The 16525-nt window shown below is 36.2% G+C and overlaps 2 protein-coding genes across 2 annotated transcripts; both read right to left on the bottom strand.

Annotated features, from left to right (window-relative positions):
• Nucleotides 1–2001: 2001 nt before the first annotated feature.
• Nucleotides 2002–2390, bottom strand: LOC137014558 (histone H2B-like). The gene has a single exon (XM_067378931.1). It carries the CDS (start codon nt 2374–2376, stop codon nt 2002–2004), a length of 375 nt encoding a protein of 124 aa, XP_067235032.1. The 5' UTR covers nt 2377–2390.
• A 605-nt stretch (nt 2391–2995) lies between these two features.
• Nucleotides 2996–3358, bottom strand: LOC137014567 (histone H4). Its single transcript, XM_067378936.1, has one exon. It carries the CDS (start codon nt 3348–3350, stop codon nt 3039–3041), a length of 312 nt encoding a protein of 103 aa, XP_067235037.1. The 5' UTR covers nt 3351–3358; the 3' UTR covers nt 2996–3038.
• Nucleotides 3359–16525: the final 13167 nt, after the last annotated feature.

Here is a 16525-nt window from a genome sequence, read left to right as displayed (position 1 = left end):
AAAACTTTGACAAGAAAAAAAAAAAAAAAAAAAAAAAAACGTTCCCAGTCAGCGCTGCTGACTTCAGTAACCCGGATGAGCCTGTGTTATCTGTTTTCAGTGGTTGTTTTCAGGGAATAATATACGTCTGGATGGCGCAATTGACCAATCAGAATCAAGTATTCCAGCTGTGTAATAAACTTAAAATAATGTTTTGTTAACATTTAAAAAAAAAAAAAAAAAAACTGGACATTTTACCGTTCTTGGATCAACATTCATAGAATGTTATATTATTAACAAAATGTAGGTCAAAAGAACATTGCAGGAACGTTATGCTAACCTTAAGATAACTTTCCAGCAATGCTAAGCAAACTGGACATTTCCACGTTTTAGAACATTTCAAATCACCGTTCCCACAACCAAAACTGAACGTTTGGAAACATACCTTTGTTATCTGGGGATGTGTCCAGTGTGTCTGGGTCTGTACTGCGATCCTCACCTGCTGCCATAACTTATTACTACATTTAAACTTCTTTACAAACATTTTTTATTTTATTTTTAATGGATTTTCTTGTGGATGAGATGGAGCAGATAGTAAAAGAAAAACATCAAGTGTCCAGCATGCATGTGGTCTTTCAGTTTGGTTAAACCGTTCTCATGTGTGCTGGACACTTGATTTTCTTTCTCTATCTGCTGCATCTCATCCATGAACAACCTCTTTAACCCTTGTGCGGTGATCAAAACCCTTTGCCTAATTTGGTGTTCGGGTCAAAAATTATGACCTTTTAAAATTGCTTGTATGTCTCTCAGTTCACTTTATTATCTCTAAATATTGGAATCTTTTTTTTTTTTTTTGTCAGCTTGTTTTCTTTCGATTAGCACAGGTTTTGTTTTGTTTTTTTGGATCTGGCTGATTGCAGGCGTCATTACTCTGAACTTATGCACCTCAATTGTTGACTAAAAAAAAAAAAAAAACATTTAAAGGTTAATTTTGGCAAAATTGAATTAATTTTTTTAATATATTCTTTACAATTTTTTACACTAGTGTACTTTAATGTGTAACTATGAAATTAGTTTGAAATTATTTTATTTGGTACAAAATGGCACAAATTCACACTTTTGGTGTTGCTGGTAAAAGAAGACCGGTCTACATAAAATTGCTCATAAACCTCTAAATATGCCATATTTTCAATAATATTAAGAAACTTAATTTCTTTCATTAAGCATCATAACAGCTGCTCCAGTAATATTCAGTTCTCATTTTTGTCCTTCGGTCTCAGATGCTTCAGCATCATCTGCATCATCACTTGAAAGATACTTTTTAATAAACATTTTCAGACAGTTGCAGGGCATTAGTCCATAATAAGCTGACAATGAGAAATCTAATGATTGAAATATTAGACTATTGTAAAAACACCCTCCTGGCAAGTGAATTTCACTAAACTGTTTTATTAGCGTAGACTATTAAAATGAATCAGAAATCAACTTAACTAGGCCAAAATGCTCCTGTCTACAATAATGAACCTTATAATCACATGCTTTGTAAATGCATATAGTAAACTTGATCCTCATTAACATGCAGATTTCTGATGATGAAGCAAGTTACTAATGAGATCAAGTATTGAAGTGTTTTAACAGCAATAAAAGTACACGATATGTAACTTATGAACATTTGAGCTAAAATTGAGATTTCGTCTGTGTATTTAAATCAATAATTTGTCCAAAACTTAAAACCTTTTCTTTATCCACATCATTCCAAACCCAGTTTACCTAGATTTAATTTCCCCCCCCAAAAAAAAAAAAAAAAGTGTTACTGTCGCTGAATAATGACAAAAGTTATAACTTTGTATTAGACTTGAATAAAATTTCATGAGACAACTTAAATTTACTTATTTCAAAGTTTTTTTTTTTTTTTTTCAAAAAATACGTAATGTTAGTTCTACAAACAACAAAAGATCTTTAAGGAGAAGTTGGGTGGCTCTTAAAAGAGCCTTTGGGTCGCTGAGAGTCTCGGTTGAATCTCTACTTGGAGCTGGTGTACTTGGTGACCGCCTTGGTGCCCTCGGACACGGCGTGTTTGGCCAGCTCTCCGGGCAGCAGCAGACGCACGGCGGTCTGGATCTCTCTAGAAGTGATGGTGGAGCGCTTGTTGTAGTGAGCGAGACGAGACGACTCACCGGCGATGCGCTCGAAGATGTCGTTGACGAAAGAGTTCATGATGCCCATCGCCTTGGAAGAGATGCCGGTGTCAGGATGAACCTGCTTCAGGACTTTGTAGACGTAGATAGCGTAGCTCTCCTTCCTGGACTTTCTGCGCTTCTTTCCTCCCTTACCGGCGGTCTTCGTGACGGCCTTCTTGGAGCCCTTCTTAGGCGCGGACTTTGCTGGTTCAGGCATGATGCTTTTTGAAAACAAACTTCACAAAGCAATGTGAGATCAGAAGCGATACAGAGACATTTATTCACCGCTCTATGCTAATTTTCAAAGAGATAGAATAACTATCTGATTGCCTCTTTTAATAGGCCAAACCCATAAAGTCGTATTTCATTGGACAACTCAAAGCGTCACGAGCGGAATGAGGGCCAATCACATTCGCCGCCGCCAACCGCTCAAAGTTTGAACTACACCCTGACTGTTTCCTTTTCGCGCTCTTTTAAAAGACTTCATTGATTCATGAAACTGTTGAAACTACACGAATAATAAATGAGTCCATTTGTGTAAAACAAACACAAGTTTCGTTAATGTTTTCTGCATTTTCATCTCAATAACTTTAAATAAGACCAGAATGGGACTAAAGTTAAATCGTGTATTACACAAGGTATTTGTGTGCCACTTAAACCAACATATTCTGGGTTTCATCATTAAAGAGAACTAAAAGAAAAGATACTATACTAGTCTCGATATTTTACTGTGAAACGCAGTTTATAAACAAAATTTTTTCTGAATCCAAGAAACAGATCGTTTCATCAATTAAATTTCTATATGGCTCTTTATGTGAGAGAGTGGGTGGCTCTGAAAAGAGCCGTTGGGTTGGTGTAGTTGTTCCTGATTTGAGAAGTTTATCCTCCGAAGCCGTACAGAGTGCGTCCCTGTCGCTTCAGCGCGTACACAACATCCATGGCGGTCACGGTCTTTCTCTTGGCGTGCTCGGTGTAGGTGACGGCATCGCGGATGACGTTCTCCAGAAACACCTTCAACACTCCGCGGGTCTCCTCGTAGATCAGACCGGAGATGCGCTTGACACCGCCACGGCGAGCGAGACGACGGATGGCGGGTTTGGTGATTCCCTGGATGTTATCGCGCAGAACTTTACGGTGACGCTTGGCGCCTCCTTTTCCGAGCCCTTTACCGCCTTTGCCTCTTCCAGACATGTTTAACACAACTCTATCAAGCGATGATACAAAATGATAGATAAGTGTTACTAGGAGGCCTTTTACATTTGCTTACAGGACCTGAGAGAAACCAGTACCGCGTCACAAGGTTCAACACGCCCCTCCCCTCGATATATTTCGAGCACAAAACACCGGCTGCGTCCGAAACCGCCTACTCAATGAGTAGGTACTTAATTTCAATAAGTACTTACTTAACGAGCGCCAAAAGAGTAGGTACTTAACAGCCAAATCTCGTTGAGTATGCGAGATCCGAAAATAATCCGCCATGTTGACGTTATCATGTGACCTACGACGTTATCACAAGTGCAACAACTTAAAAGATATGAATTACAGGTTTAATTCTTCTACCTGCTAATATCTTGATATTGATAAACTGCTTATTTTGTGGTCTTGTTGAAGAAACAGCTGCCAGTAATTTTGTAATTGTAGTAGGCTACAACTAATATATTTTGGGTTAATATAAAGTTCTTATATTTTTATAATGTGAGTTTATTTTTTGTTACAAATACCCAAATTCGTGTGAATATGTTATTAATTTCTTTATTTTATATGCAAAAATGTCCATCCACAAGCATAAATCAAAATGTTTCCCCTTTTTCTTGTTGAATTAGCTCTAGTTTCATCCCTCAGGCTTACAAATAATAAATACTTTTATGCATTCAAAATATTTAATCTTGTCATCATGCTTTATGTGTATATAATTTCAAACGATGATGTATACAAACACATTATGTTTTTTTTTTTTTTTTTTCATTTTTGTTCATTGTTAAAGTTACAACTGGTATTTTCCCTGATCTTGTATGTTATTATAGGTCCTGCAATACAATAAAGATGAGTGACAGGTGCACTAACACCTCACAGCACCAGTAACTCCACAACCCTACCTAGTGCAGTTTTCCTCAGTGTTAGCAATGTCTGCACAAAGAAGACATCAGCAGCTGCTCGAAGATCTCGCCTTTGAAGAAGACTGTTGAATTTTATACTCAAAAAATGTAAGTAAAATCTACTTGAAATTAAGATTACCTCAGAATGAATTGCTTTGCTAGCACACCCCAACATTAACCATAAACCAAAACTTAATTATATTACTTTTCATATTACTTCTTTAGTAAAACAAGCAAAATGTAATGTTTTGTTATATGACAGCTGTGCATGAACACACACTAGACAAATACAGCTGATGTGAATACATCTCCATTTACAGTCAATGAAAGCATGAAGTAATAAAATATATACATTTACTGATAATAGCATAATTAATAAGTAAAGAATTAATAAAAGTAATAATGACAATAATTAAATAAATGCATGTACAAGTCAACAACACATGAAACAAAGCTTTATTCAAATTTATTGATCTAACAATCAGGTATTTACAGTCCTGCTGCCATCTCACACAGCTGTGCCGATTCTGCAGCTTTATTCTGATGAAGCAGCTGATGAACACCTTCATCCATCATGTCCCTCACCGCTGCTCTTCTCAATGGGGACATCGTTGATCCAGAGGATGAGGAAGACCATGATGATGATCCTCTGAACCCCACAAGCTTGAAGCAAGAGTGGGAGAATATGTGCGGGACAATCTGTCTCTGCTGTGTCTGCTGCAATCATTCATGTGCTCTCCATCAGCATGACTGAATAAACAGATTAAAACATTTTACAATTCATTCATGTCAGCATTCAGTTTCTTGCCATACTTCATTTCATATTTTTACAATTACATGATGATTTCTTTTGTAGCTTCATTACTTTTGTGGTGTGATGGCCTAAACCACTGAGCTGGTCAGCAGAAGGTTGCTGGTTTGAACTCTGCAGCGTCTCCACCAGTGTGCTTGATCCAGACACTTTACTCCAGTTTGCTCCAACGGGATCATCTCTGTAATAAGAGCACTGTTAGTCACTTTAGATAACAGCATCTGCCAAATGTAAATTAGATTTTCTTAAAATCCTTTTTTGTTAGTGTTTCGAGCACAGACGCTATTTGGAGGCATAAAGGGTTAGTTCACCCAAACAAATAAATTCAGTCATCAGTGTATGAACTGAAACCAGCAGAACAAACTTGACCAAAATCATATCCTCACTGTTTGGTCTTTGTCTAGATGCTCTCGCTGGCTCTGGGCTCACTGAGGATGAAGAAATCACATCAACATCAGGTCAGATGAGGCAGTAAGGGCAGGAGGAGTGATGGAGAGTCTCATCCATGACACTGAACCATTCCCAGGATCTGCTGTGTCTCTCCATCCTCAGTGCTCACACCCGTCTGAGGACATTTCACATCCTACAAAAATACACAATCATAATACAAAAGCAGTCATTTTAGCAGTACAATGTTATCTGATTTCTGTATTAGAAGTAACAAAATGATCTTTATATTTTTGTTTCAGGTTTTCCTTTTTTTCACAAATGCCACTGTCATCTTTCCTTGTAGGTCCTGCTCCAACACAAAGCTCTGCAACAAATGCACTGACATCAAGAATAAAAAAAAATACTGTAATAACTCTGTTTGAAATTACAATAATTAAAATAAACTACAACTTAAGATTTAAATAGACTTTGTATTCATTTCTGTCCCTGTAACATCAGACAAGATTCAAGTTTCCTCTGAGATTTATGTGCTCAAATCTACAAATCCCTAAATTTTGAGGTAGTTGAAGATTTGTTTTAACTCACTTTTTATCCAACACAAATGATGTTCCTTGTTTTATTAAAAGTACTAACAGACAAATAAAATAGATAACTTATATCTGTCTAGTTAAGTGTACATTTGTTTATTTACATTACTTGCATTCATGTAATGTAAACAGTGTTGACAACAGTGAATTCTACATAATAGCACACACACAACACTTATGGAACATAATCCATCATGCATAAGTCATAATACTTTATATATTCTTAATATTTTCCTGTCAGATGTTAAATAAACATTTAGTAAGAAGCTTTAAGATGTATCCTCTTCGGAGAATTAAGTTATGTGTGTTTACTAGAGCTCCCTGTTATCTAACGTTATACAAAATAAAACATGTTTTTTACAGTAAAATCACAACTATACTGTCTAGCATCTTTACACATTCAGCAGTTTACTCTACAGTAGCTCAACAAATGTGTTTTTGGTTTTCAATACTCACATTTGACAGCATCGCGTCGCTTTTCTGATATGACGTATCCTCTCCCGTGGCCTCCTGGGATAGAAAAGTATCCATCGAGGAACACTTCAGAATCTGGGCGGAAGCAGTAGGCCATCCGGGAACTTCTCGACTACTTATTTATGATTACTTTGGTTTCTGGCATACTTATTCGCTCGCCTACTGCTTTTCCCCTATTGTATAGTAGGTAAGTAGGCGGTTTCGGACGCACTTTAAGTAGGCGCACGGCCGAATCTCGCGAAAATTATTACGTCACCTAGGTAATTTTCGCCTACTCTTTTTGCTTCTGACATACTTATTCGCTCGCCTACTGCTTTTCCCCTACTAAATAGTAGAGAAGTAGGCGGTTTCGGACACAGCCACTGATTTCACCCTAACACTGATCTAACGAGGCCTGTGCTTTGTTTAGTATGAAAATTTAAGTTTTATAAGATTTATTTGACAAAGATAATATTATAAGATTGTTATATCATATAAAGAGATACTGAATGACAATAACATGTGACAGTTTAGTATCGGTCTTTGTCAGACACGTGGGTATGTTGTGTGTGACGTCACCTCGGCGCCATATTTGAGGTATCCCTGCTGAATTTTTGAATGAATGAAATTACAAGAGTAGACATCATAAATAAATAGCTCACAAAAATGGAGAAGCGCAAGAAAATCGAGAAAAAAAAAACATATCGGGATAATCTCACCAAAGATGCCAGAGACCGTTATTTGGAAAAATTGTCATCCGTTCGTAATATAGATCCGTACGAGCTGACTGCATTAAGTTGGAGCGCTGACCCCGCGTCGCTACCTCCATTATCATACCCAGATATCGTAAATTACCTTTATGGTATAAGCGCTTATGCTAGTGAACAATTTAAAAACTATAAAATCCCTTGAAGCCCACGGACATTTCACTAATGGCTGGGTGCAGGATTTATTCACATTCCGACCGGAGGACTGCGACAACACAATAGTGACAGCAAAGGTAAGGTCTTCTGTAATGATGATGATGATGATGTCATGTTAACTGTATATCATCAGTGCCCAAGGAAGTCGACTGGAAGTTGAAGTCGGCCGCGTGCTGCCATCTTGTAGCAGAACTTCACTTGCGTTAGCATCCCCATTGACTCCCATTCATTTTGTCATCACTTTGACAGTGAATAACTTTACATCTGAGGCGTTTAAAGACTCCATTTGTCCATTATTTATTTCCAAAGATACACGACAACACTCAAAAAAATGGTTTTGCAGCACTGTTGGTTTTACCCTAATCTGTTTTGTTAAAATAACACACATACATTTCTTTTCCCACCAAAACACTATTGTATTGCGTTTCATTAACTGAAACTGTGCCAATCTCCACTATACTTAATTATCAGTCGTTAAACTAATGTAAAGTGTTTAAGTTCGCGATTCAAAAAACCGGATGTGACGACTTCTAACGTATTTGATGAAGACGGCGCGAGGTGAATGGCGTCAGACGTCAGTCAGTGAGGTAAGAAAATAAAAAGTTAATCTAAAGGCTTTAATTTCTGTTAGTGTTTCGCAAAGTCTGCTCTGGGATGTTTTTAATATATTGATATTGAATATTGTGTTAAACTTTATTGTTTAACGTTTATTGTGCCATTAATGGATGATTCCATGCGATTGAAAGATGCGTGTTTATTTGTAACATAAGTACTTGTACTTGTTACACTAATCTGTAGTGTAAAACGCTTAACTTGAAAAAGTTTTACGTGGCTTCATGCACTAAGACAGTGATATTAAAAGTTAAAACTCAGTACGCACCTTATTAATAAACTAAATGCAGATGAATCCAGCATATGAATGCAACGCGTTTAGTTAACGTAACGTTAAACGTCGTTCATATTTTAGGTTAAACTGCACGAATAACATGTGGTTTAGGCTATCATCATCATCAGAATTTGATATTTTTAGATTGCTGTTTCGGTATTAATAGCTATGTTAAGCATGTAAAACATGGGAGGAAAACGCTTATCGTGTAACTAAACGCATTGCGTTGATATTTTGGGCTCATCTGCTTTTATTGGAATTGTGTTTCAGAGTTTGGTCTTTGATTATCACAGTCTTGGTATATTAAGGCCTGGTTTCACAGACAGGGCTTAGGCTAAACCAGGATTAGGCATTATTTCAATTAGGGCATTGTAGCTTTTATAAACGTAAACTAGAAAAAACATTACTGGTGTGCATCTTTAGATAAAACAATGACATCCACATATTTTAAGATGTATCAGTACAATTTGCTTTCAGTTAAAACAGCTAAAATATGCATTTTAGTCTGTGAAAATGGGGTAAAGCGTTTTAGCTCCTAAAACCTCCCAGTGTAGTTTCTAAGCTATGCAAGTCCCAGTAAAATTGTACAAATAATGCCACGTTCACCTTGCAGATGCATACATTTTGACATTTTATCTGATATTACTTTTTTATGACAGTTTTTCATCATGGTTTTTGGAGTTCGTCACTGTCTTTGGTGAAATAAAGGAAGGAGATTTATTGAAGGAGAAAATGGCGTTTTGGCTAAGGTAAGTGAAGCACTGTATTTGTCTTTTTAGGTTTTAATAAAAGTAGTTAGTTAGAACCCATGGCTTGGCACAATAAAACTGCTAAACCTGCTCTTCATAACGTCTTTGTTTTAAATTTATCCCATTGGTGTCAACATTCGTTGTCAAGCTGGATGGATACTCTGGAAAACGGATGTTTTCAAATTGAGGAGTCGTCCTTGGACAAAAAATTAAACATCTCTTGGTGCCCACTACACTGGTATGAAAAACTACACTCAACAAAACCTTAAATTAAAGCGTTAGTTTACCCAAAAATTTAATTTCTGTCATTACTCTCCCTCATGTCGTTCCACACCGGTAAGACCTTCATTCATCTTCAGAACACAAATTAGGATATTTTTGATGAAATCTGAGGGTATCTGATCTACTCATAGGCAGCAATGTCATTACACCTTTTGACGTTCAGAAATATAGTTAAAAACATGGTTAAAATAGTCAACGTGACTGCAGTGGTTTAACCTTAATGGTATGAAGTGACGGGAATACTATTTTGCACAAAAACAAAAATAATGACTTTATTCAACAATTTAAACTGTTGTCATACGTAGTGAACTCACTGCTGACTGACTTGTTTACGTCCGAATAACAGCTCGTTATTGGCTGACTCCTGTGTCAGCATCAAATGCACGTGTTCAGCTTCAGCCTATACTAAGTTGGCATTCGGATGTAAACAAGGATGACAGTTCCAATTGTTGAATAAAGTCATAATGTTTGTTTTGTTTTTGACCACAAAAAGTATTATTATCGCTTCATAACATTAAAGTTGAACCACTGCAGTCACATGGACTACTTTAACCATATTTTTAACTACCTTTTGGACGTCAAAAGGTGCAATGACGTTGCTGCCTTTGAGTAGATCAGATACCCTGGGATATCAGCAAAAATATCTTAATTTGTGTTCAGAAGATGAACGAAGATCTTACTGGTGTGGTACACATGAGGGTGAGTAACAAATGACAGAAATGTAATTTTAGGGTGAACTAACCCTTTAAAACAATATTCTCTCACTGGGGTTATGGTCATGAGCATGCATAAAAAAACAGATATAAGATTGTTTATTACCATGATAAATACAATAAATGCAAAGTAACTGACAGATGTTACATGTATAACACTATTGTTAATGGACAATGTTCTGCAGAGTTTAGCTCTAACTTACCCCAGCGCAAGCTGAAAGTTTAACACTTTGTTCTTATTTGAAAATTAAAAAAAACATTGATGGTTCAGGTGCATTTAATTTGGGTCGAGCTAAACTCCGCAGAACAGTCCCTCTAAGAGCAAGCTTTCACACCCCTGATGTAAAGCATGAGGAGGATGGATAACTGAAAGTGGTTGAGTATGATGGGAGCAATGGCAGGGTAATCCTATGGAAAGGTGAATTATTTTCATTTTAAAGGGTAAAGGCTATATTTGGGTAATGTTGTTGTTGTTGTTGTTTGCATCTTTAGAATGGTGACATTGAACTGAAGAGAGAGTGCACAATCAAATCTCTCTGTGTCTACATGAAAGAAGGCCCTAGTAGTCTGATCTGTATATGGTGAGTATATGTGCATTTTAAAATGTTGTTTATTTTCAAGGATGCTAAATGCTTTGTTAAAGTTAATACACAGGAATTTAAGAGTACTGTTTTTTTTTTGTTTTTTTTTTAATATCCACACTAGGACAGGACAGGAGGCGATTCAGAAGACTTTGATGGGGATTTATTTCATAAGACTGGAAGGTGCAGATATAGAAGAGAGCCTAGCAGATGTTGGAGTGGTGTTAGAGGGGCAAAAGGTTCTTCAGACCTTAGCAGTGTCCCATATGCCATATACAGCCATGTTGATGAGAGTAAAATATGGACTGAATTTGAGCTACCCTCCTGGATTCAGGTATACTTTCAAAGCACTGCAAAAGTTGATGGCAACAAGTTATCCAATAAAGTGCATTGAAGGGCACAGTACCATCTGGACACTTTTTTTTGTAAATTTGTATAAAAAAAATTTAATTGTATTTATCCTTTGTTTGTTTTTTTTTCTAGGTTAATTTTCACTTTCTGAGTTTGCAGAAGTCTTTTGATTCTAACATTATCTAAAATTACTTTTACATCAGACTGTTAAAAGCATTTGCACAAGTTTAAAGATTCTTGAATGTAATGACTGAATAGGCTGTTTAAAACATAGTTTATTGCAACTGACAAATACAGTTTGATAACTTGTTACATATCTTGTCTTTTTTTTGTCTCTACAAGGTAATCACACACAAATAAATGCTGCTTTGAAGTGAGTTACTTTAAATAGAAATCACTGAGTTAAAGTAACAAAACCTAATTGGATGGAACCACTGTCCATAATTTAATTGAGTTATTTGAAACAAATCTCCTTTTGTTGGTTGAATGAAACCTATTTGGCTGGTTTTAAATAAACTAAAGCATGTCCACTAAACTTAACAAGTTTAAGTTACAGGGAAGCAATTGCATTGATTTGATTTGACATTACTATTTTAAATAGATTTGTCCTCATTCAGTTGTGTTGTCACAACACAAGAATTTTACATAGATTAAAAAAATTCTATTAATGTTAATAAAAAACAATTTGCTTGTGTGGAACCACTGTCCATAATAAAATTAAGTAGGTTTAAAGGATCATTTTTTTGAGTGAATGTATAAAGGGCTTCATACCTTCTATGTTACATTATGGCCCCGTAGAAACAGTTTTTGTAAAAATAAGCTAACGATTGCGTCATAACCACTTGACTCTCTGTCGCACAGTAGAGAAATTACCGTACAGACAGGAGGAGAAGCTCGCAGGCAATATTAGCATTAACTTGATATGGCGTACTGGCGTTACATTTTAAAATACTATACAAACTAATTAATCAGAATACTTACTCCTGCTCACTCACGCCAAAGAACTCCCCGCTCAAGCTCGCCGTCTCTGCAAGATTAACGATGGCAGTTTGCGCGCACAGCTACTAGAAGATTTACATCTGTCAGACAGGTTGCGGACGTCATCAAGCTTAGTGTGAGTCTGCGCGCCAGAAACGGAAGTGCTAAAAATCGCTAAAAATGGGCTTCACTTGTCTCAATTGAGTTCCAATGGGGTCGCTGTGTCCATTTCTTTTACTGTCTATATCATAAGTGCCTGATTAAGTTTGGTTTAGTGTTGTGATCAGGAAAAATTTTGAATTATGTAATACTTCCCTCTGTTCATGCATTTTTTTCCACACAAACCAATGCATAACAATAAACATTGTTCCAATAAAACAAGTCAACATCATAAACTGTCTGACTTATTACTAAAGATTTTTTTTTTTTTTTTTTTTTTTTTCGAATTTAATAATGTATTTTATTATAATATATTATTGTTCTCCATCTACCGGTTTTGTCTGGTTCAATGATGTGACAATTTATTTTCTATTTTTTTTTTTTTTTTTTTAAGTTCTTAATAATAATAAAAACAAAGGTATGGCATCCAAAGAATGTAAGGAACTAGATCTGTTCTTATTGAATTCAAAAAGTTTTAATTATATTTTGCTACAAATAAAAGGTATTTTAAAGATTATGAAATGTCAAAAAGTCATTCGGTTTAACCGTCCAAAGGCCAATACAGCCATTTCATTTGATTAAAATATCTTAAAATGTAATAAATGTATCAAGGATCTATATTATTATTAGTCCATTACACACAAGCAATTTTAGTTTAAGAATTATTAGGCATTCCATTTAAATGAATATTAATATATACAGATGTAATAAAAATAAGCTGTAGAATCAATCTCAAGAGACTCAATCAATCAGTCTCTATCACTATATATTATCAACTACAGTCAAACCAAAAAAGTATTCAGACACCTTGAACATTTCATTCATTATTATAGTTTATTCACTATAGTGTAAAGAAAATGGTAATAAAATATGACAAGATCTCAGAGTTAAACTGTCAGAAAAAAATAATCTTAGTTATGTCAGATAACACTAAACATGATCACGTCAAAGTGTCTGAATCATTTTTGGTTCCAACTTTCTATCAGTTTTACTGGTAGTCCACTGTATGAAGAATGTTGGGTATAATATGTCAGTTTACTTTATTTTGCTATCCTCACTTACAGAAATGAACTATAGTATTCTGCACCCTCTCGTAAAAAATATCAAATGTTTGAATAGTCTTTGGTTTGACTGTATATAAAATGGCTTCCCTCACAAATTCCACTTGCACTGATAGAACAAGATAACTCCTTTTATTTGACCTTTTACATGGACAAGTATTTTCTTCAGTGTAAATGCATTTAAAATCTTCATATTCTTCAATCTCTTAACCCTTTCACCAAGAGTTCTGGATCTGAATTGTGCTGGCTCTCTGAATCAGTTTCTCTCTGCTGCAAGGCATGCGATTGGCTCTTCGCCGCTGATGTCACTCATTCATGTGCGCACGCTCCACAAACTCAGGATCTAAGCCTGAGTTGACAGAGAAAGTTGATGATCAGCATCATGGTACCAACAAAGCCAGATTGGAGTGGTTTGGTTTTGTTAACTCAAAACTAATCCTATAACCCTGAGTTTGTTAATCTATAATCATGGTACAGGCCCCAGCTCATTCGCTATAAAACATGGAAAACATTGTAATATTTTAAAAACGTATACTAAAAAAAAAATATTTTAATGTCCTTTTGTTATCTAGTTAGCTAGCTATCTAGCTAACTAGATAGATACCAGCCTGTTAGCATTGTTTGAAAATATCATTCGGTTAAACCTAAATTATGGTAAACCGAATGACTTTATGTCAAATTTTGTCCATTTTGTAAAAAATGACAAAAACACTTAATTGATATATAAAAAAAAAACAACAGTTAACAATAAAAAAAATGTAAATGAATTATATCTCCAATATGTTTTTTTTTACTCTTTTAAAAACCTTATTCGTCAATGACTCACCCATCTACAGGTCTTGCACTCACAACGCCTGAATGACACACCACTCAAGCCCTGGGCCATCATACACTCATCAGGGGCTATATCTTCTGGTCACTGCACATGTATGGCGGGAATTGCCGAAACATGCACACATGTTGCTACTTTGCTTTTCAAGTTGGAAGCAGTAGTCAGATGCAGAGAGACAACAACAGTCACTGGGCAACCTGCATACTGGATGATACCTAGTAACATCACAAAGGTGAGAGCAGAGGCAGGACACAGAATAGACTTCACTTCTTCAAAAGCAAAGAGAAAATCCATTAATAGTGCTCTGGATGGTGAGATAGCATGTGTACCTGCTTTAAGGACTTCAATTAACACCTGCAAGTTCAGTATCGCTACACAAGAGCAGTGGGAATCATACCTTACACAACTGCAGAAAGCATCTCCAAAAGCTGCAATTCTTTCAACTTTGCCTGGGTATTGTGATACTTTTGCAGACCCAGTACTGCCATTCTCAGCACCAGATTCACTGTGCAGTCTACGTGACAAAAAAATGGATGGCAGTGAACTGCCTGTCTTGCGACAGTACTGCAAAACCTTAGCAAGTAAGGTAAATGTTACCCCTGAGCAGGCCCAGTTCATTGAAAGAAAGACCAGAAAGCAGCACAAATGCTCATCCTGGTGTCACTTTCGCGCAGGAAGAGTTACTGCATCCAAAATGCATTCAGTCTTTGTTTCTGATTTGGATAACCCTGCACTGTCTACAGTAAAAGCAGTCTGTTACCCCAACAGTGTTGCTACAAACCAGTGTCCTGCTACTGCATGGAGGAAACAAAATGAGGAGAAAGGGAGAACACAATATAAAGTTCAAACCATGAAACATCACTGTGACATGCAACTTACAGAGTGTGGCTTCATTATAAATCCAAAGTTCCCTCAAGTTGGAGCATCGCCAGATGGATTAGTGCAGTGTACCTGCTGTGGAAAAGGCTGCATTGAGATAAAGTGCCCATATAAATACCGTAACAACACTGTGGAGGAAGCATGCAGCAGCTGTGACAAAGACTTCTGTTTGGAAGATGTGGATGGTGAGCTTCAGCTAAAGAAGAGTAGTCCATACTACAAGCAAGTCCAGACACAATTTTTTGTGGCTGATGCAGAGTACTGCGATTTTATTTATGGACTTTAAAAGACTGTGCTGTACTGCGTGTTGCACCTGACCCACAGCTCTGGAATGCTGTTCTTAAAAAGGCACAGGAGTTTTTTGAGTTTGTGTGTCTCCCTGAAATCATAGGTGGCTACTTCACTATGTCACTTAAACAGATTTCTACTCCAGGAGGGAATCAGAAAAATTAACAAACCTCTAAAATGGTACCAAAGAAGGGCAGGACCAGGAGAAGTGCTGAGGAGTTGTGGTGCATTTGCCGTGGACCAGAAAGCAAGGACGACATGGTAGCCTGTGACAACCAAAACTGCACAATTGTTTGGTTTCATCTCACTTGTGTGGGACTACAACACGCACCTGCCAAAGAAGACATTTGGATCTGTTCTCATTGTTCCAAGTAAGCCCAAGCTGCCGTCTTGCACACTCTTAGCCCGGATTTTATATTTACTTAAAAATATAATTACAATATACTTAAAATATTTAAATTTGGTTGCATTACTTATAAAATATAAGTAAATTCTACTAATTTGTGGGTGTATTTGAATGTGTTAATAAATGTAAGTTAAATGCACTTAAATTATGAAGTTTTTTCTCCTGACCACGCCTCCTTCACACTGGTTTGCGGCAAGTAATGACGCCATTTTGTCGTGGTGTGTGTGAATTCAAGGAGCTGTTGATGAGCAGTTGGAACATTTGTTTTGGCTGTTCTACAGACATTTTTTCCTAACATTTACCTTTTTATAGTTTTTCACCAAAGGAGAAAATCACAATTTTTAAGTTACCATCATAGAGGGTCAGGGTTTGTTTTAGTTGAGCTCTTGACCCTTAACTTTTTAATATTAGATTTTGTTTGGGCAGTTTTAACTGCAATAAAACCAACCAGACAAGCAAAGTTAAAAGATGATCAGTTGATGTTGGTTATGTTTTCACATAATCATTATCTGATCTGAATCACTGAACTCATTTAGAGTCCAATCTCTGAGTTAGATTTACATTATTGATTACAGCAGCACTGTGATTCTACAGCGGATGATCAACTTCTATAATAATTTTTTTTTTTTTTAAGTTGTCCTTATCACAAAAAATATATATATATATATATATTTTAGGCACATACAGACATCAAGAATCAGCCTGTGAATCTCAACGACGGTGACAAGCAACATGTTCTGATAAACAGATCAACTCTGAACATTAGAAAACAAGCTGCTAAAAAGTTACAGAAAAACAGCAAAATTTAAATAGTGAGAATAAAGAAAATTACTAAGACAATTCTGCTCATAATTTATTCATGCAGCAATGCATGATGGGAGGCATGGATGAATTTTGATTGGTGGCAAGTTAACTTGCTTAGTACATTGAACTTAAATATA

Source organism: Chanodichthys erythropterus, chromosome 24 (assembly GCF_024489055.1).
Source record: "Chanodichthys erythropterus isolate Z2021 chromosome 24, ASM2448905v1, whole genome shotgun sequence".
Lineage (NCBI taxonomy): Eukaryota > Metazoa > Chordata > Actinopteri > Cypriniformes > Xenocyprididae > Chanodichthys > Chanodichthys erythropterus.
This window is presented reverse-complemented; position numbering and strand designations above follow the sequence as displayed.